Here is a 21907-nt window from a genome sequence, read left to right on the forward strand (position 1 = left end):
TACTGTAGGATCCTACGACAACTACACCTCCTACAGGTAATACTCCATCACCTCCTACAGGTACTACTCCATCAGTACACCTCCTACAGGTATACTCCATCACCCTCCTACAGGTACTACTCCATCAGTACACCTCCTACGTAATACTGCATCACCTCCTGCAGGTAATACTCCATCAGTACACCTCCTACAGGTAATACTGCATCACCTCCTACAGGTAATACTCCATCACCTCCTACAGGTACTACTCCATCAGTACACCTCCTACATCAGTACACCTCCTACAGGTAATACTGCATCACCTCCTGCAGGTAATACTCCATCAGTACACCTCCTACATCAGTACACCTCCTACAGGTAATACTGCATCACCTCCTGCAGGTAATACTCCATCAGTACACCTCCTGCAGGTAATACTCCATCACCTCCTACAGGTAATACTCCATCAGTACACCTCCTACAGGTAATACTCCATCACCTCCTACAGGTACTACTCCATCAGTACACCTCCTACATCAGTACACCTCCTACAGGTAATACTGCATCACCTCCTGCAGGTAATACTCCATCAGTACACCTCCTGCAGGTAATACTCCATCAGTACACCTCTTGCAGGTAATACTCCATCACCTCCTACAGGTAATACTCCTACAGTACACCTCCTACAGGTAATACTCCATCACCTCCTACAGGTAATACTCCATCACCTCCTACAGGTAATACTCCATCAGTACACCTCCTAAAGGTAATACTCCTACAGGTAATACTCCATCAGTACACCTCCTACATCAGTACACCTCCTACAGGTAATACTGCATCACCTCCTGTAGGTAATACTGCATCAGTACACCTCTTGCAGGTAAAACTGCATCAGTACACCTCCTACAGGTAATACTCCATCACCTCCTACAGGTCGTATCAGTACACCTCTTGCAGGTAATACTGCATCAGTACACCTCCTGCAGGTAATACTGCATCAGTACACCTCTTGCGGTAATACTGCATCAGTACACCTCTTGCAGGTAATACTGCATCAGTACACCTCTTGCAGGTAATACTCCATCACCTCCTACAGGTAATACTCCTACAGGTAATACTCAATCAGTACACCTCCTACAGGTAATACTCCATCAGTACACCTCCTGCATGCAGTGCACCTCCAGGGGCCTCATTTAGTACACGCTTAAGCAGGGCTGTAGTCTAGACCACCTTAGCTGAGTCCAAGACAAGTCCAAGACCAGGACTAGTCGAGTCCAAGTCAAGAGAAATTCCAAAGAGGTTCGAGTCCAAGACAAGACCGAGTCCAGGACAGAATAAAGGTCTTATGCACGACAGTATCAAGACAATCATTTTGGGTTTCCCTTTCCCTCCAATATTATTATCAACACAATAAAGACACCTGGACTCGGTCCAGACCAGAAGCCATTTTGGGCAAGACCAGCGGCCGAGACCGAGACAAGTCCGAGTCCAAATACTAGCGAGTCCGAGACAAGTCCGAGACCACAGAAAAACGGTTGTCTTGAGTCCGGATTTCGAGTCCAAGACCGGACTCGAGTCCTACAGCCCTGCGCTTAAGTACATACAAATCTGTATTTATCAACTATGAACAAGCCAATCGTATCAGCAGGTGGTCGACCCTGATGAATCCTCCACGCTCGTTAGCGATTCGGCCATTTGCCGAATCGCTAACGAGCCGCCAATTAACCGCGTATGGTAACAACATCGTGCTTGTGTCTCCTGTCAGTGACTACGTGATCGAGGAGAAGACGGCCGTGCTGCAGAAGAGAGAGAGCGAGGGATTCGGCTTCGTCCTCAGAGGAGCTAAAGGTAGAAACGGAGGGAGGGAGGAAAGGAGGGATGGAAGAAGGGATGGAGGGAAGGATGGATGGATTGAAGGATAGATGAATGGATGGATGGATGAATGGATGAATGGATGGATGTTTGGAGGGATGGATGGATGGATGTTTGGAGGGATGGATGGATGATGGATGGATGGATGTTTGGAGGGATGGATGGATGGAGGGATGAATGGATTGAGGGATGGATGGATGGATGGATGGATGATGGATAGATGGATGGATGGATGATGGATGTTTGGATGGATGAATGGATGGATGGATGGATGTTTGGATGGTGAATGGATGAAGGATGGATGGATGAATGGATGGATGGATGGATGGTGATGATGGATGGATGGATGGATGGATGGATGGATGGATGGATGTTTGGATGGATGAATGGATGTTTGGATGGATGGATGATGGATGGATGGATGTTTGGATGATGGATGAATGGATGGATGAATGGATGAATGGGCGTCTGTTGAGGATGCCTCCTGGGCGCCTCCCTAGAGAGGAGGTCCAGGCACGTCCAGCTGGGAGAAGGCCTCAGGGAAGACCCAGGACTAGGTGGAGGGACGTCCAGCTGGGAGGAGGCCTCGGGGAAGACCCAGGACTAGGTGGAGGGACGTCCAGCTGGGTGGAGGCCTCGGGGAAGACCCAGGACTAGGTGGAGGGACGTCCAGCTGGGAGGAGGCCTCGGGGAAGACCCAGGACTAGGTGGAGGGACGTCCAGCTGGGAGGAGGCCTCGGAGAAGACCCAGGACTAGGTGGAGGGACGTCCAGCTGGGAGGAGACCTCGGGGAAGACCCAGGACTAGGTGGAGGGACGTCCAGCTGGGAGGAGACCTCGGGGAAGACCCAGGACTAGGTGGAGGGACGTCCAGCTGGAAGGAGGTCTCGGGCAAGACCCAGGACTAGGTGGAGGGACGTCCAGCTGGGAGGAGGCCTCGGGGAAGACCCAGGACTAGGTGGAAGGACGTCCAGTTGGGAGGAGGCCTCGTGGAAGACCCAGGACTAAGTGGAGAGATTCTATCTCCAACCTGGCCTGGGAACGCCTCGGGATCCCCCAGTCGGAGCTGGTTGATGTGGCTCGGGAAAGGGACGTTTGGAGTCCCCTGCTGGAGCTGCTGCCCCCGAGACCCGATACCGGATAAGCGGATGAAGATGGATGGATGGAACTGGATTTGTTAAGAACCGGACTCGGAAGAAAGAATCGGAAATGTTAAAAACCAAACGAAGCCCAACCCTGATAACCTGTATGAGGCCTTAAAAGTTACATTTTCAGCCATTTAAATATATGTCCCGCCTCCCCATCTTCTCTCTGTCTCTTTTTCAAGCCGAGACCCCCATCGAGGAGTTCGCCCCTACTCCGGCGTTCCCCGCCCTCCAGTACCTGGAGTCTGTGGACCAGGGGGGCGTGGCCTGGAGGGCGGGGCTACGCACTGGAGACTTCCTCATAGAGGTACGCACCAGTCCACTTAACCCTCGTGTTGTCTTCCCGTCAACCATGAAAAAAACAGTTTTTGTCACTTTTTTTTCAACATTATTATCGCATTTCTGTCACTTTTTTCAATGTTGTAGGTGCTTTTTTTGATGTTTTTTCCAAAAGTTTTTTGATATTTTTAATATTGACATTTTCAGCTCTTATTTTGATGTCCCTGTTTTTGTGACAAATATCTTGTTTTTTACTTAAAAAACTAGTCTAATTTGACCCGAGGACAACATGAGGGTTAATATGTGGCATCAAAAGACACAAATACATAGAAGATGATGTATGATTTATCCAGATATAAAGTACATTAAGAAGTAGGGGTGACCCCGAAGAATATTGGATGCTTCGATTAAAGGAGTCGAAGCTTCGCAGAGGCGTTAGGAAACGAGCATCGTGCCATTTCGGCCAAATGGGGGGGTGCAAAATGTCTGAAACCGTAGAAAAACTGATCATGTCCTGGCAGAAAATGACCAGCACCTTCTCCGTTAAGTTTATGGACATTTCTGTTAAATTCAAAAAATAAAAGTGTATCCTCTAGCTTTAGACGGACCTTTCTTTTCATCCAAAAATCTAAATACGGGAAAAACACCTGTAAAAATTCATTCCTTCATATTAACACAGTACATTAGCCCGTCTTTCTACGGATTTTTCTAACAGTGCATACATAGAAATACCCGTTTTCTCCCAATAAGTTAATATACAGCATATGATGTACAGTAAATATCATCATAGAAGGCTGTAAATAAAAATGTGCAAATGAAGAAGTTTTATTATTTTGCTATTTATTTTTACTTATATCAGTCCTTATACTTTTTGGTGCATGCAGGAAAGATTCTGTGGGACAACAACAGATCATAAATACATGTGAAAGGAGAAAGTATGCAGACATTTAGCTGGAAGTAATGTACATAACTTCAGTGTTTTTAGGTCTGTGACAATAAAATAAAACCAGCATGATTAAAAAAATAAGGAAATAGATAATTGCGTGGCATCATTAGATCGCTGCTACGAAAGCTGTGTGACACAGCTGTGTGTGTGTGTGTGTGTGTGTGTGTGTGTGTGTGTGTCCAGGTGAACGGGGCCGACGTGGTGAAGGTGGGACACCGGCAGGTCGTCTCTCTGATCCGACAGGGCGGGAGTCGGCTGCTGATGAAGGTCGTGTCCGTTTCCAGGAAATCTGAATCCAACCTGATCCGGAAGAAAGGTACAACTCAGGTTTTATCTACTCAATAGGTGCAGGGAGGGGGGGGGGGGGGGTTTATAACTTTTACAAATTATTTTCAGTGTCAATTTGGTTTCTAAATGTCAGAAAAAGGTGAAATATGTGGCTCAGTGTTCCCAAAAAGCCCCAGGACGACGTCCTTAAATGTCTTTTGTCCACAAGTCAAAGATATTCAGTCTACTGTCACACAGGAAACTAGAAAATATTCACATTTAACAAGCTGACATCAGAGTAGTTTTACTTAAACTGATTAATTGATTAAAAATAGTTGCCATTAATCTTTGCGGCTCCTTAAAGCTGCATTATATCTGATCTCCAGCAGGGGGGGGGGGGGGACTCCTTAAAGCTGCATTATATCTGATCTCCAGCAGGGGGGGGGGGGGGGGGGGGGACTCCTTAAAGCTGCATTATATCTGATCTCCAGCAGGGGGGGGGGGGAACTCCTTAAAGCTGCATTATATCTGATCTCCAGCAGGGGGGGGGGGGGGGGACTCCTTAAAGCTGCATTATATCCGATCTCCACCAGGGGGGGAGACTCCATAAAGCTGCATTATATCTGATCTCCAGCAGGGGGGGGGGGGGGGGGAACTCCTTAAAGCTGCATTATCTGATCTCCACCAGGGGGGGCTCTCTAAAGCTGCATTATATCTGATCTCCAGCAGGGGGGGGGGGGGGGGGACTCTTAAAGCTGCATTATGGGGGGGGGGGGGGGGGGGGTGCAAGGGGGGGGGGGCTGGGGGGGGGGGGGGGGGGGGGACTCCTTAAAGCTGCATTCAAGGCCATACGGCGTTGAATGCGCTAAAAAGTTTGCGTCTTGATAACACGCCAATATTGGCATTTACCTGTCATACATACGCCGTTTCATGACTTCAGTCTGCAACGGCGTACAGTGTTAAATCTGTTAAAGAATGAAAATTCAAAGTGTTAAAATATTCAACTGCTCTAATTACCATTAACTTTATTGACCCTTTATTAAAGATAAATGCTGTAACATAATCAACGCGCGCAGGATGACACGCCGAGCCGTCATGAATCTTAAAATAAAAATAAAAAAACGGCCATTTCAAAGCATTTATTCAACAAGTGGTGATATTTAGCGACTCCTGATTACATATTAATCACTTGATACAGACAACAGTGCTATGAGAAGCACAGATTAAGTGTAATTTTGCTTTTTTGCTGCTCCAGTCGTCTCGTCGGGACTTCCCTCCATTGTCAAACGCTGTAGTCGCATCAATCAAAGTCTCCGGATTCACACAGGAAATAAACGCGGGTGTTTGGGGATGTGAGAGGAACAAATGAAGATGATAATAATATTAATAATACATTTTATTTAACAGCGCCTTTCTAAGCACTCGAGGTCGCTCTACAGGCAATAAAAGACAGATACAGGGAACAGAGAAATATAAACAGTCATGGAAAAACAAACGACAGGAACAGTGTATTTACAAATAAGCAAGCTGGAACAGGTGGGTTTTGAGTCTAAAATGACAAGTATATATATATATATATATATATATATATATATATATATTGTATTCATGAAACTGGAAGTGTTTCTTTAGCGAGTGGCAGTTCAAAGGTCAACTGTACTGAATACAGTCAGTCTACTGTTACGGGTGAGGGAGGATTGGACCCAAATGCAGAGATGAGGACGGCAGGCAGGCGGGCAGGCGGGCGGGCAGGCGGGGGTAAACAGGAGTTCATTAACAGAAGAATAAGGCAAACACAGGGAGCAACAGTAGCTGGCAAATCCAGGAACAAAAAACGAAGAAAACAAAGACAAAGAAACTGCACAAGGAACAACAGGATTAACTCACAGGGAAGATGCGACACAACTCTCACGAAGACGGAGTAAACAGGCAGGCAGACGAACAGGACTTCATACGGCATGGGGACAAAACGATCTGGCACAAGACAAGGGAAACACAGAGGTTAGGTACAAGAGGTAACGAGGTAAAGGGGAACAGGTGAGACATCAGGTGAATCACATCAGGGCGGGGCAGGACAATCACACAAACAAAGTGAAGCTAGACAAGACAAAACAGGACAGGAAACCAACCCATCAGAAAATAAAACAGGAAGTAGAATAAAAACAGGCACAGGACCAGCAACATCAGACCAGAGAGAAAACAAAGACAAGAACACAAGGGAGGCCAAAGAAAAGGGTCAAATGAACCCAAACAAAAACCCCAAACCACAACAGTCTACGTTACTTCAAAACGTGTCAAGAGGGGGATTTTAATATTTACTGCAGTCTGTAGTTGTCACAAAAACGCGTTAAGTTCAGTGTTCGTTTGTACTCACTAACCCTGCTCTGATTGGTTCTTGTCTTGTCTTGTCCTGTAGCTCCTCCCCCTCCAAAACGAGCCCCCAGCACCTCGTTGACACTCCGATCCAAGTCCATGACCGCCGACCTGGAGGACATAGGTAACACAACACACACACACACACACACACACACACACACACACACGCGCGCATACACACTGCAGGGTTGATTCCAACTGTGTGAGTGTGTGTTGTTGACCTTTGCTCTGTCTGCAGCCCGGAGGAGACGCTTCGGTGAGTCACATCTGACGACGTCGTCGTGCTGCCTTTTGTTTTAACGTGTCGTTTGTTGTCGTTGTGATGTAACACTGCAGCGGCAGTAATGTCGCTCTCGTGGCATGATGTCGTGGCGTGTCGGTGATGTCACAGCCCGGGCCGTAGCTAGTAGCGAGTTAGCGTCAAACGCACCAACGCGCCGTCAGTTGCATGGCGTTTTGAGCTAACGTTAGCATCAATCAATCATGGATAGCTATGTTTCTGAAATGATTCCCATCTTCTGTTATTGTTTGTAATGAGAAAACTTTATTATGTCATGGATTCCACAGATTTCAGTGTGACACGTTATGTAGTAAACTGCCTCGGGAAGGAACTTGTTTTGGTGAAACATGCACTGTACATTCAAAAGTTGTTTTAGTCGTGCAACAGAAAACTCAGATTTTGGGTGATTTTTGGTTTGTTGCTCATTTCAGTTTCGATTTGTTATTATGACACGGACTAAAAAAACCATCTCAAACCTTAAAATATAAGTTTTGCACCAGATTTAACTCCAAGTCACTTTCCATCTGCAGTTAAAAAAAAGACCTAAAATCCCGGCTACGGCCCTGCTGACTCGTGTTGTGATGTCATGTTGTTGTTGTGGTCATCCCTATTCTTCGCTTTGTATTGTCTTGTTTTTTTGTTTTTGTTTTTGTTAATCATGCCTCCTCCCTCCAGAGAAACTGGATGAGATGTTGGCCGGGGGTCAACAGGAAGTGGTTCTCAGGGCCCGTCCGTCCGACGACTTCAGAGCGGCGACGGTGAAACAGAGACCGACCAGCCGGCGAATCACGCAGGCTGAGATTAACGTAAGACTACGCTGTAGTACCTTACACAGCCACACAAGTATTAAAGGGCAGTAATGATCCTAAAATAACTCGGAGACATGATTCCTACGAGGCAATGTTTCCTGAACTTAGGGTCGGGACCCAAAATGGGTCACAGACCCGTTTTATTGGGTCGCCAATTGGCAGAGAACAGACTAAATGCTCAGAATGACCTCAGAATGACCCCAGAATGACCTCAGAATGACCTCAGAATGACTCAGAATGACCCCAGAATGACCTCAGAATGACTTCAGAATGACCTCAGAATGACTACCTCAGAATGACCCCAGAATGACCCCAGAATGACCCCAGAATGACCCCAGAATGACCTCAGAATGACCTCAGAATGACCCCAGAATGACCCAGAATGACCTCAGAATGACCCCAGAATGACCCAGAATGACCTCAGAAGGACCTCAGAATGACCCCAGATGACATCAGAATGACCTCAGAATGACCTCAGCATGACCTCAGAGTGACCTCAGAATGACCTCAGAATGACATCAGAATGACATCAGAATGACCCCAGAATGACTTCAGAATGACCTCAGAATGACCCCAGAATGACCCCAGAATGACCTCAGAATGACCTCAGAATGACCCCAGAATGACCTCAGAATGACCTCAGAATGACCTCAGAATGACCCAGAATGACCTCAGAATGACCCCAGAATGACCTCAGAATGACCTCAGCATGACCTCAGCATGACCTCAGAGTGACCTCAGAATGACCTCAGAATGACCCCAGAATGACCCCAGAATGACCTCAGAATGACCTCAGAATGACCTCAGAATGACCTCAGAATGACCTCAGAATGACCTCAGAATGACCTCAGAATGACCTCAGAATGACCCCAGAATGACCTCAGAATGACCCCAGAATGACCTCAGAATGACCTCAGAATGACCTCAGAATGACCTCAGAATGACCTCAGAATGACCTCAGAATGACCTCAGAATGACCTCAGAATGAGACTCAGAATGACCCCAGAATGACCCAGAATGACCTCAGAATGACCTCAGAATGACCTCAGAATGACCTCAGAATGACCTTAGAATGAGCTCAGAATGACCTTAGAATGAGCTCAGAATGAGCTCAGCGTGACCTCAGCATGGGGCACTTTCATAACCGAACCTAGACCAGACCAGCTGGTTGATATCTTCAACCAGACACACACACCTCATTAAATTCAAGTCAGCGTTATTTAAACAGATGTTGGTGTCGGTGCTGAGGGACGATGGGAGGAGGGGATGAGAACATATGAGTTGAGAAAGGGGTGAGACACAGGAAGGAGAATAGAGACCTTTTCTGTTTTTGTTTACTTTTATTTTGGAATAAATCTACTTCATATACATTTCAATTCATGGTTTGTTCCGTCGTTTGTCCACAGTTTAAAAATGTAGATGTTACCATGATTCACGGTGTGTTTTTGTAAATTTGGGTCCCGGGGGGAGACACCAAATTTCTCTGTCGGGTCTTGAGCTGAAAAAGTTTGGGAACCACTGGTATAAGAGATTGTCCTGCGTATGTAGTCTCCGATGCACAATATGGAAAAATGATCTGGCTTGACTTCACACGTTATGATGGGGAATACTCCTTTTTTTTAAATTACAAATCCTCAGTTAAGATGAGCAGAAATATTCTTTTTTTTTTTGGATCTAATGTGTGTTTGTGTCTGCAGTCGTTGTTTGAGCGTCAGGGTCTGGTGCCCCCCTCAGCTCCAGAGAAAAGCACCATGGCTTTACCCCGAGGAATGTCCAGAACCAAGAGCTTTGGTGAGACACACACACACACACACACACACACACACACACACACACACACACACACACACGTGTATTGGGTTATCAGGATTTTGATCCAAATCCAAAGCAGGACTGACAATTCCCCCAGTATTCCTCTTCCTACCCCCTGCCTACTTGCGCACGTCCGAAGAAAAATAGAAAAATCGACAACAGCCAAAGCGTAGCTTAGCCTACCGGCTAGTAGCATGCAGCTAAAGACACAGGGTAACGTTAGCTTAGCGGTAGCCTGCAGCTGCTCTTTTCCAGACACCACGGCAACCGCCTGAGTCGGAGATGACGGAGAAACCAAATGGTTAAGCGAGCTTCCGGAAAACGTCCCTCCTATGGGGAGATTCTGAGGCTAACGAGCCATCACCCGCCGTTAGCATCCCATTGACTCCCATTCATTTTGACGTCACGTTGACACCAAATAACTTCCCATCTGAAGCGTTTAAAGACTCTATTTGTCCGTTGTTTGTTTTTAAAGAAACAGAACAATGTATAAAAGGCTCCGTTAGCTTGTATCTCACGTTATGGCTCGGGAGTAGACATTTTTGTAAAAATGACGATTGTGTCATAACCACGCGACTTACTGTTGCACAGCAGAGAAATTACCGTATAGTACAGGAAAAGCTCCTCTCCTTTTCAAAATTCTACAAATTAAGTCAATAAAAATTGGATCAAATTGTGGATTTGGACACCCCTGATACTGTATACTCAAAGTCACAACGTTCGGGCTACATTTTTGTGTTTTGTTTATGGTTTGAAATGTTGGGTGCTTTAATTTTAACGTCTCCATGGTTACCACGGCAGGCACACCCGACGATGACAGGATCAGCGCCCTGATCAACGAGAGTCGGTTTCCTCGGAGCTCCTCCCTGACAGACAGCTTCATCCCGCCTCCTCCTCAGATGGCTCCGCCCCCTCCTCCCTCCGCCTCCTCCTCCACCTCCTCGCTCTTCCTCCTCGACTCCGGCCCCCCTCCGTCCTTCCTCCCCCCGCCTCCCCCGGCCAGAGGGGAGGGGCTAACCCGCTCCAGCTTCAAGCCGGGGGCGGAGCCCAGGCTCCAGGAGCTCTGCGATTCGCCGACGCGAAGCCACGCCCACGCCGAGCGGCAGAGGAAGGCGCGGTCGATGATCATCCTGCAGGACACGCCGCCGCCGCCGCAGCCCGACGCACACGCCGCCGCCGCCGCCACGCACTCGATGCACACCGCCACGCACACCGCCACGCACACTTCACACCGCCACGCACACGTCCACGCTGTCCCTCCACGGCACCAGCCCCGCCCTCGGCCACTCACCGCTGTCTCGCCGCCGGGGACGGCCAATAGAAAACCCTTACGCCAACGTGGGACAGCAGGCTCCGCCCTCCAAGCCGCAGAGGAGGAAGTCACCTTTGCTGAAACAACTTCCTGTGGAGGAGCAGGGTCAGTATCGCTCGCACTTGTCTTTCTCATTTCTAACGAGTTATATTTAATGTCTAATTTCCTGATGCATGATGGGATATTGTGAGCCCAAACAACAATGTATTCTGTGGTCAATGCATTTCGTTTTGTCAAAGTCAGTCTGTACTTTGCCGAGTTCCTGTTTTGGTTTGTCAGCTAGACCGCCTCTAGGGGGGAAAACTCAGCAGAAAAGCGACCTACATGATTGGCATTTTTCCCATTGTCCAATCAGATGAATTGAGAGGCGGGCCTTCTGTGATGGTGAATGTGGTTGCCTTGCAATTGTAGTAGACAAAATTTGTGGGGGCGCCATGCGTTTTGCAACCTTCAAAACGGGCTCCGTCCGATTGAGGCCAGTCTCCAAATGCTTCCAGAGTGACCAATTCCCTAATAATGATCAATTTATATTTAATATTTAATATTTAAAAAATAACGGACTGTTAACCATGTTATGAGCGCTGTTAGTGATGGTGTTGCATAGTCTGTCCACCAGAGGACGCTCTACAACGTCCCTGTTAGTGATGGCGTTGCATAGTCTGTCCACCAGAGGACGCTCTACAACGTCCCTGTTAGTGATGGCGTTGCATAGTCTGTCCACCAGAGGACGCTCTACAACGTCCCTGTTAGTGATGGCGTTGCATAGTCTGTCCACCAGAGGACGCTCTACAACGTCCCTGTTAGTGATGGCGTTGCATGGTCTGTCCACCAGAGGACGCTCTACAACGTCCCTGTTAGTGATGGCGTTGCATAGTCTGTCCACCAGAGGACGCTCTACAACGTCCCTGTTAGTGATGGCGTTGCATAGTCTGTCCACCAGAGGACGCTCTACAACGTCCCTGTTAGTGATGGCGTTGCATAGTCTGTCCACCAGAGGACGCTCTACAACGTCCCTGTTGGCAACAATCTGATTTTCTTTTTTTGTTAATGTGTTTTTGTTTAAGTTTCATATCTTAAGTTTGTATTTTTTTTGTTTTAGAACTTTAATATATTTTGACGTTCTGTTGTGGCAATAAAGCTAATTATTATCATACTATTTTAGTGAGAACAACAAATAACTAATGTTAGATAAATCTGTACATGTTTTGTAACGCATTTCGGGATTCTTAAAAAAAATATCTATATTGGCCGGAATATCGGCATATTGGATTTTTAAATAACCAAACATTGGTATCGGTATCAGCTTATAAATCCTTTATCGGTCGGGCTCTAGTACCAACCTCAGTTCTCTGATTGAATCTGAATTGAAACACTCTGTAAAATATCAAATCTGTCCGGTTGAGTGAGTGTGCAGCAAAAACTTGGAAGCACACAGAAAGAAAAACAAATGTAAGAGGTTATTAGTGTGTGTGGATCATATCAAACAAGCAAATCAATACATTGAGTTCAGTAATGAATCTTGTTTGCTCAGATTAAAAGATTCCTGCTTCTCAATGTGCTTGCTAAAAACAAAACCGGGCTCTCAAAATGTCCCGTCACCAGCTCAGGACTGAGACACAGACGTGATGCCGTGGACTCCTAATGTTGGTTTTCTTCTTCCAGGACTTCGGGACCAGGATCTGTTGAGGGTGGACGGCGGCGGCAGCCCCAGCCGGGCGGAGCTGTACCAGCAGCAGGTTCTCTCGGAGCGCGCCCGGGTCCAGGGTCGCAGGTCCTCTCTCTTCCTGTCTGTGGAGGGCGCCGGGTCCGAGAACCAGGTGCCCCTCCTCACTCAGAGCCATTCGATGGACGACCTCGGCGAGCTGCCCCCCCCGGCGCCGGTCCTGTCGCCCTCGCCGACGCCTCACACCTTCCTCCACCCGCTGACGGGGAAACCTCTAGGTCAGTCTGAGTCGGCGTGGCTTCTGCACGACAACGGGAGAGTCACAATAAAACGTTCTGGGAAGTAGAGCATGAAGTTCATCCGAATCTCAGAATTATAAAAACCTTTTAAACTATAAAAAGGATGAAAAAAACCAAACAAGACTGTACCAATTAGCAAAAATAAGCTGCACGTTGGAGATGTAATTAATAACCAGAACTTAACAGAATCAGCATATATATACACTGTTTATATATATGTATATTTTTTTACAGTTTTCAGGGATATTGTGCAGAATTTATCAGTTTTTCCGCTTGGAGTTGTGATGTGTTAACATTGTGATAGTGCTGCTGTCAAACTGTCAATAATATTTAATCACGATTGATCACATTAACTTCATAATTAACCTGCAACTAATTGCAATTACTGGCAATTTTTTTTATCTATTCTAAATGTCTCTTGATGTCTTTTTGTCCCATTATTTTTTCTGATGTTTTTTTATTGAAAACAATGTTGGCATACAGCCTACTGTAGGGTTTGGTATGTATATATACATATATATATATGTATATATACATATATATATGTATATATACATATATATATGTACATTCTCACTTGAAGCAAATAATCTCTCACACAATGCAACGTTGTCCATCAATAACAGGGTGAAAAAAACTCGGGGGGGGGGTCCAGATCGCTTTGGTCTCGTTAATCTAACATTTGTCGACTTTTAAAAACTCAACTTTCCGTCCAGAATCTAATCGGCGTCCATTTTGTCGTCTCGCGCTCGCCGTCCACTCAAAACTTAGCGCTACTACTCTTTGGCCGGCTCGCAAGCCCAAACAATTGTGTGTGCAAAAGTTTGCTAGGCCAAAAAGAACGTCAATCTTACGATAAAAAAAATTGACGTCGTTAAAATGGGTTTGCCTTAACGCCGTTAATCACGCGTTTCACTGACAGCGCTCCATTCTGAGTTTCATTAAAAAATGTAATTTGTTTACAATTCTGCGTAAAATACTGCATCTGCAGATTCTGTGTGACCCTGACAAAGACCCAATTAAAAGCATACAAGTCTATCCTTAATAAAAAATAACTGTTAACCTCTCTTCTCGCCTCAGACCCCTCGTCTCCACTCGCCCTGGCTCTCGCTGCACGAGAACGAGCGCTCACCGCCCGCACGCCCAGCCCCGAGCCTCGACTGAAACACGCGTCCGCCTCCAACACGCCCATCCCCACCCCGGCCGTCAGCCCCGAGGGACGACACAAGCGCACCCCTATCCCCACGCCGCAGGGCAGCCCCGAGCCTCGGTCCAAACGCCCCACCCCGCAGACAAGCCCCGAGCAGCGAACCAAGCGCACCACTCCCCAGACCAGCCCCGAGCTGAGGCACAAACGCACAACCCCGCCAATATTCCCCGACGGGCAAGTGGAGCGCCCGGAGACAGAGGGAGGAGTGACGTCCCCCGCCGCCCCCTCCCCCGAGCGCTGGAGACCCAGCCCCTTGCCGGCGCTGGCCAATGAGGGTCACCCTTCTCTGATTGACAGGCGCAGAAGCCTCACAGTGGGCAGCTCCGAGGAGGAGGGCGGGGCTTACACAGTCACACTCCCCCCGGCGCTGTTGTCCTCCAGCGACGAGGAGACGAGGGAGGAGCTCCGCAGAATCGGCCTGGTGACTCCGCCCGCTGCCTTCGCCACTCCTCCCGCCCTTCCCCCCCCGTCGTCCCTTATACTGTTGCCACGGCGAGGCGGGGAGGGGGGAGGCGGAGAGAGTGGTCCCGAGTCTCTGGTTCGACGAGGCGATGAGGAGGAAGGAGGTGACGAACGGCTCCACGACAGCTCGTCCTCCCCCAGCTCGCTCCCTCCCTCCATCACCTTGGCCTCCCCTCCTGCTCCACCCTCCCCCTCCTCCCCTCCCGCCGCTCACCCTTCTCCCTCCTCCCCCGCCACCTCCCCAATCGGCCTCAAGCCACGCCTTCGTTCGCCCATCGGGCGTGGGCGCTCCGCGCTCCGGGACCCGCTGCTGAAACAGTCGTCGGACAGCGAGCTCCTCCCGTCGGCCGCGTCCTGCTCCTCCCCCTCCTCCCCCCTCTGCTCCTCCCCCACTAGCGGCGGCGGGCGGCAGCCGCGCTACCTGTTCCAGAGGAGGTCCAAGCTGTGGGGCGGCGGGGACGACCGCGAGGAGCGGCGGGGCTTCAGCCCGGACGACGGGGGGCGTCCGGCGGCACCGGGGGGTCAGGGGGGGGGGGGCTCGGCCGTGGATCTGACCAGCCGGTCGGCGTCGGCGCTGGAGCTGAGCGGCAGGGCGGGCTCCGGGCTGGATCTGGCCAATCGGCTGCAGCTGCTCAACAAAGACAGTCACTCTCTGGGGGAGGAGCCGAGTCCCCTGGACCCGGGCCGGAGGTCTCCAGTAGGAGGAGCCAGGTACGTAAATCTGCCTTTTCCTGTAAATGAAAGTAGAATTTTGTGGTTTGCATTGTGAGCAACCTAGCTGTATTTACCTGGCAAATACAGCTAATTCTGAAAATACTGCAGTACTACTGACCTCACAGTACTACTGACCTCACAGTACTACTGACCTCACAGTACTACTGACCTCACAGTACTACTGAGTGCAGAAGTTGTAACAGAATCTGTTGTTTGTGTTGTTGTTGTTCCAGATGTTTGGACAATGGAGAGAGTAAATCGTAGGTTTTTACCTCTGGTAAACATTTAAGAGATGATATTCCTTTATTCGCTAACAGCTAACTAGCATGCTCCTTCTCCACCGATGACTAACCACTAAATGTTGACAACAATGAGCTTCCTGTCTGGCTGTTGAATGAAACCTTGGAACGCACCATTTGCTTACCACCTCTGTCAAAAATGAATGATTCTCTACTAATGGCTCAGCAACAATGACAAGGCCAGTCAGGCTTTGTATTTGTTAACACGAGGTATGCACGCCGCCAACGTGAGATTTAATTTACAAAACTAAAAATATGTGAGCAAAAGTTTAAGGAATAGGAATAGAAACAGGAAGCCGATTGGCTGTTTTTACTCTCTGGTTGACGTGTAAGTTGTCTTGGAAACACCGGAGTAGCGTGCTGCCCTCATGTTGTCCTCATGTTGTCCTCATGTTGTCTTCATGTTGTCCTCATGTTGTCCTCATGTTGTCCTCATGTTGTCTTCATGTTGTCCTCATTTTATCTTCATGTTGTCCTCATGTTGTCTTCATGTTCTCCTCATGTTGTGTTCATGTTGCCTTCATGTTGTCCTCATGTTGTCTTCATGTTGTCCTCATTTTATCTTCATGTTGTCTTCATGTTGTCCTCATGTTGTCTTCATGTTGTCCTCATTTTGTCTTCATGTTGTCTTCATGTTGTCCCCATGTTGTCCTCATGTTGTCCTCATGTTGTCCTCATGTTGTCCTCATGTTGCCCTCATGTTGCCTTCATGTTGTCCTCATGTTGTCCTCATGTTGTCCTCATGTTGTCCCCATGTTGTCCTCATGTTGTCTTCATGTTGTCCTCATGTTGTCCTCATGTTGTCCTCATGTTGTCTTCATGTTGTCCTCATTTTATCTTCATGTTGTCCTCATGTTGTCTTCATGTTCTCCTCATGTTGTGTTCATGTTGTCTTCATGTTGTCCTCATGTTGTCTTCATGTTGTCCTCATTTTATCTTCATGTTGTCTTCATGTTGTCCTCATGTTGTCTTCATGTTGTCCTCATTTTATCTTCATGTTGTCTTCATGTTGTCCTCATGTTGTCTTCATGTTGTCCTCATTTTGTCTTCATGTTGTCTTCATGTTGTCCCCATGTTGTCCTCATGTTGTCCTCATGTTGTCCTCATGTTGTCCTCATGTTGCCCTCATGTTGCCTTCATGTTGTCCTCATGTTGTCCTCATGTTGTCCTCATGTTGTCCCCATGTTGCCCTCATGTTGTCCTCATGCTGTCCCCATGTTGTCCTCATGTTGTCCTCATGTTGTCCCATGTTGTCCTCATGTTGTCCTCATGTTGTCCTCATGTTGCCCTCATGTTGCCCTCATGTTGCCCTCATGTTGCCCTCATGTTGTCTTCATGTTGTCCCCATGTTGTCCCCATGTTGTCCTCATGTTGTCCTATATCAATGTTCTTTTTAATTCCCCAAAATAACATGATTGATTCCAACGCTCTTTGCCAAGTACAAATCTCTACTTTCATTAATTTTGGGTCTTATTCTATTTTATAGCATTGTAAAACAAATTGAAGTGTTGTTGAAATAGTGTTGAGTAAAAGTTGACATATTCCAGTCTGTGATTATCAACATCCATTCCTTTAATTTTAGTCTAAATAATTCCTAATTTCTGCTTTTCTAACTCAAACATTAGGTATAATTTCCTATAAATGAGGTTTATTGACCATAAATTCCAAAAATAACTGCAAAACTAAAGTTAATGATTTAGTGTTGATAACGTCATAAAAAGTGACAAAACATTGATAAAAAGCATCAAAAGTGTTGATTTTCAATTTTGACGGGAAGACAACACAAGGGTTAAAACAAAATGGTCACAGTGGAGATGTAGGGTGCAGGAGAGCGAGGCTCAGCTCCATGTAGACACTTTAATTCATTCATTCATTCATTCATTCATTCATTCATTCATTCGTATTTATCATACAGGAAAGTTGGAAAAAGTAACATTAAATTACAATGTAAAAACGGGCCTGACTCAGTTTAAAAACTGGTTTTCAGCAGGTTCCTGTTCTGCAGAAACATAAAACCTGGTCCAGCACGTCAGGACAGACATGAATACAAGACATAACTATCATCTGCTGAAGGTCACGTCATTGAGGTTCTGTTGATGTGTTGCAGGTTGTTCTCCAGCCTCGGGGAACTCCACACCATCTCCCAGCGGGGGTACGGCTCCAGCTACACCGTCCGACCAGGAAGCCGCTACCCCGTAACCCGCCGGAGCCCCTCCCCCTCCCCCTCCCCATCCGATAGGTCCATGGGGCTCGCCTCCTCCCCCACCACTTGCCCCGAAAGGCCAGATCTGAGCTCAGGTCGCGGTCTCACCATCCTGAAGTCATCCAGCCTCAGCCTCCCTCAGAACCAAAGGAGGTTCGCTTCGTGATGCGGAGCGCCAGCGCACGAACCAGGTCTCGATCCCCGTCTCCCTCGCCCCACGCCTCCCCCTGCCCCTCCCCCGTCCTCAGCGGCCCCTGTTGGCCCTTCGGCCGTGGAGGCAGCGCCCCTTAACTTGTGGAATAAATACGACGTGGGCGACTGGCTGGAGAGCGTGGGCCTGGCCGAGCACCGCCAGCGCTTCCAGGAGCACGAGATCGAAGGCTCGCACCTCCCCGCCCTCACCAAGGAGGACTACGTGGAGCTGGGCGTCACCAGACTGGGACACCGGATCAACATCGAGAGGGCCCTCAGACAGCTACTGGATGGCTCCACTTGACCTCAGACCTCTGGACATCCTGTGACCTCATAACCTCTGGTCAGACACTAGGCCATCTCTTTGACTAGAACATCTATGAATCCTTAGACCTTTTTACAACGTGGAGTACCAGCTTGAAGACATCTTGGCTTATCAGCTCTTTGATCGACTCAGACAGACAGCACCAAGGTCTGTGTCCAGCCTTTAGTTTCAGTGTAGACCTCCATGATTTAGTTTGTTAACATCCAGTGCCTCCTATTTAAGCTGTAAAAGCCCTCAACCAAATTTGTTATTCTTCTTTAAAAGACAGCACATTGGAAGAGAACCACTGAGCATTATGCAGGTTTCTCTGTAGTGGGACACAGAACATGGCTATGAACATGCACTGCACTAATCCTCCACCCGGTCTTTATAGTGTCTTCTACACTGTATTGTTGCTAAAACTGATGCTGGAAATTTCAATCTCCTTGCGGATTAATAAAGAGAAGTCTAAGTCTAAGTCTAGGTTTTACAGGCAAAGTACATTTGAACTTTTTATCTCAACACAAAAAATTTCATTCTGGCATTAAAGTCCAATGACATGTTGCTCTTTGATGCTTTTATATAGACCTTAGTGGTCCTAATACTGTATCTGAAGTCTCTTATATAGACCTTAGTGGTCCCTAATACTGTATCTGAAGTCTCTTTTATATAGACCTTAGTGGTCCCTAATACTGTATCTGAAGTCTCTTTATATAGACCTTAGTGGTCCCCTAATACTCTATCTGAAGTCTCTTTTATATAGACCTTAGTGGTCCCCTAATACTGTATCTGAAGTCTCTTTATATAGACCTTAGTGGTCCCTAATACTGTATCTGAAGTCTCTTTTATATAGACCTTAGTGGTCCCTAATACTGTATCTGAAGTCTCTTTATATAGACCTTAGTGGTCCCTAATACTGTATCTGAAGTCTCTTTATATAGACCTTAGCGGTCCCTAATACTGTATCTGAAGTCTCTTTATATAGACCTTAGTGGTCCCCTAATACAGTATCTGAAGTCTCTTTATATAGACCTTAGTGGTCCCCTAATAGTGTATCTGAAGTCTCTTTTATATAGACCTGGTCCCCTAATACTGTATCTGAAGTCTCTTTTATATAGACCTTAGTGGTCCCTAATACTGTATCTGAAGTCTCTTTTACATAGACCTTAGTAGTCCCCTAATACTGTATCTGAAGTCTCTTTATATAGACCTTAGTGGTCCCCTAATACTGTATCTGAAGTCTCTTTATATAGACCTTAGTGGTCCCCTAATACTGTATCTGAAGTCTCTTTATATAGACCTTAGTGTCCCCTAATACTGTATCTGAAGTCCCTTTCCCAAAATTTAGCCTTGGTCCTGAATTCCAGCCACTAGAGCCAGTCTTACAATGAGCTTTCCTTAGTATGTGCCATTTCTGAGTCTGTAGCTTTAGAAGGGGGGGGGGGGATGCACAAGGCTCGGTTTACACCTATCACCATTTCTAGCCATTGGGGGGCCATAGGCAGGCTGGGGGGGAACGCATATTAATGTTAAAAAACCTCATAAAGTGACATTTTCATGCCATGGGACCTTAATATTTATGGAAATTCTGTTATCAGGAATAGCCCCTTGTGATGTGACACCTCGTCTTCGAGGGGGTCCTTTGTGTGTAGTTGCGTTACAGTTCGCCCCTTTTGCTTTGTATACTTTGTGCAGGCGATAGGAACAAATCCAGACAGATATTAACTCCAAATGGCTCTCCAAATACCCAAAGATATTAATTTGACTCTGGTAGACGACCAACAAAACCGGTTGACGTCTGAGAAGCTGTGAGCAGCATCGTGCTGGATGCTAATCTCAGCTGGACACAGAGCTGATCAGCTGATCCCAGCGGCGGACATCGATCAAAGAGCTGACAAGCCAATAACTAATCTAACGAGACGGGTTATGGTCCTCGTGCCCCCCCCCCCCCTCTCTCCCCAGAGAAGATGAGCTGGGAGATCGGCGAGCTCCTGGGAGTCTCCACCTCAACAACAACAACAACAACAACAACGGGAGATCAGCTGAGGACATTTCTCCATCATTCATGTGATTTAGCTTTTTTTTTTTCTTCTTTTTTTTTATATATATATTATATATATATCTATGAAGTTCACTCATGAAGAATTTGTGTTTTCTTTTGAGTTCATATCTTAACACCGATCATTTAGAATTTATGAATAACCAGTAATAATAACGTGGTGGTGGTGACTTGCTTAACGGAGTTTTTAACAGTTTGGAAAAAAATGACTTTGAGTTCCTTTATGATTTGACAATGAGTTGAATTTCAAAGGTCGTTTTTTCGGTTTTTGAAGTCCGTGATGATTTGTCAATGAGCGTGACGTTGTGCTGACGTGCCGTGTGTTTCAGGGAGAGCTGCAGCGGAGCTCCAGCCGGAGACCAGTCCGTTTCCCCCTGCTTACCGAGGGCTTACTGTACACGGTGCTATCTGTCTAAAGCCATCTGTACAGAAATACCTTCCTCCCCCCCCCCCTCCTGCACCTTCCTCCCACCTTCCTCACACACTCTCATCTTAACCAATCAATCATCAGTCGTGGTGACGCACCAGGATCAGGCCATACGTGGAGTTTCCTCCCTGCCATATTGGGGATGTAGTCCCTGCCATACGTGGAGTTTCCTCCCGAGCACACACAGCTCCAAACAGGCGTGGTTACAGTTTAAAAGCAATCGTGTGAAGCCAAATGTGTTTTGATAGATATGCTAATTTATTTAGAGTTTTTACCTGGCCAATGGCCGACCCTCGTTAACCAATCATCAACCAAAAATTCAAAGACATTTCAATTTAATTGTATTTATGGTGCAAAATAACAACAGCTGTTATCTTAGGACACTTGACAGATAGAGTAGGTCAAGACCCCATGCTATTTACAAAGACCAAACACCCCCCCCCCCCCCCCCCCCCCCCCACCCCACCCAAACAAGCATTGGTGCAACAGTCGCGAGGAAAACGTCCTTTAACCCTCGTGTTGTCTCCCGTCAAAATCAACACTTATGTTGATGCTTTTTAATCAATGATTTTAACTTTTTCTTACGTTTTTCCACACTTTTTTGTCACTTTTTTTTACGTTTAACACTACGTAACACTAACTTATTAACTTAAGTTTTACAGTTATTTTTGGAATTTATGCTCAATATCTAATTTATTAGGAAATTATACCTAATGTTTGAGTTAGAAAAGCAGAAATTAGGAATTATTGAGACTAAAATTAAAGGAATGGATGTTGATGGATAATCACAGACTGGAATATGTCAACTTTTACTCAACACTATTTCAACAACACTTCCATTTGTTTTATAATGCTATAAAATTGAATAAGACGCCCCAAAAAATTTGACCCGAGGACAACGTGAGGGTTAAAAAGACAACAGACGAGCAGGCAACGAGTCCGGGACTTGTCTGCAGTCTTCCGGTTGCGCAGCCACGCTGTTTTACTTGTAGTGGAGTA

The 21907-nt window shown here is 46.9% G+C and overlaps 1 protein-coding gene across 1 annotated transcript; it reads left to right on the plus strand.

Moving 5' to 3' along the window:
• Positions 1-4: 4 nt before the first annotated feature.
• LOC116673486 (SH3 and multiple ankyrin repeat domains protein 3-like) lies at positions 5-18522 on the plus strand (the record flags this gene model as incomplete). Its single annotated transcript, XM_032505842.1, is given in 15 exon segments — positions 5-36; positions 1745-1827; positions 3178-3302; positions 4404-4536; positions 6904-6984; positions 7102-7119; positions 7819-7949; positions 9650-9743; positions 10566-10989; positions 10991-11181; positions 12739-13017; positions 14119-15421; positions 17831-18063; positions 18066-18193; positions 18195-18522. Coding segments are annotated over 15 exon segments (3483 nt in total), but the record flags the coding sequence as incomplete, so codon positions are not given.
• Positions 18523-21907: the final 3385 nt, after the last annotated feature.

The sequence above is a fragment of the Etheostoma spectabile genome, chromosome 23 (assembly GCF_008692095.1).
Source record: "Etheostoma spectabile isolate EspeVRDwgs_2016 chromosome 23, UIUC_Espe_1.0, whole genome shotgun sequence".
Lineage (NCBI taxonomy): Eukaryota > Metazoa > Chordata > Actinopteri > Perciformes > Percidae > Etheostoma > Etheostoma spectabile.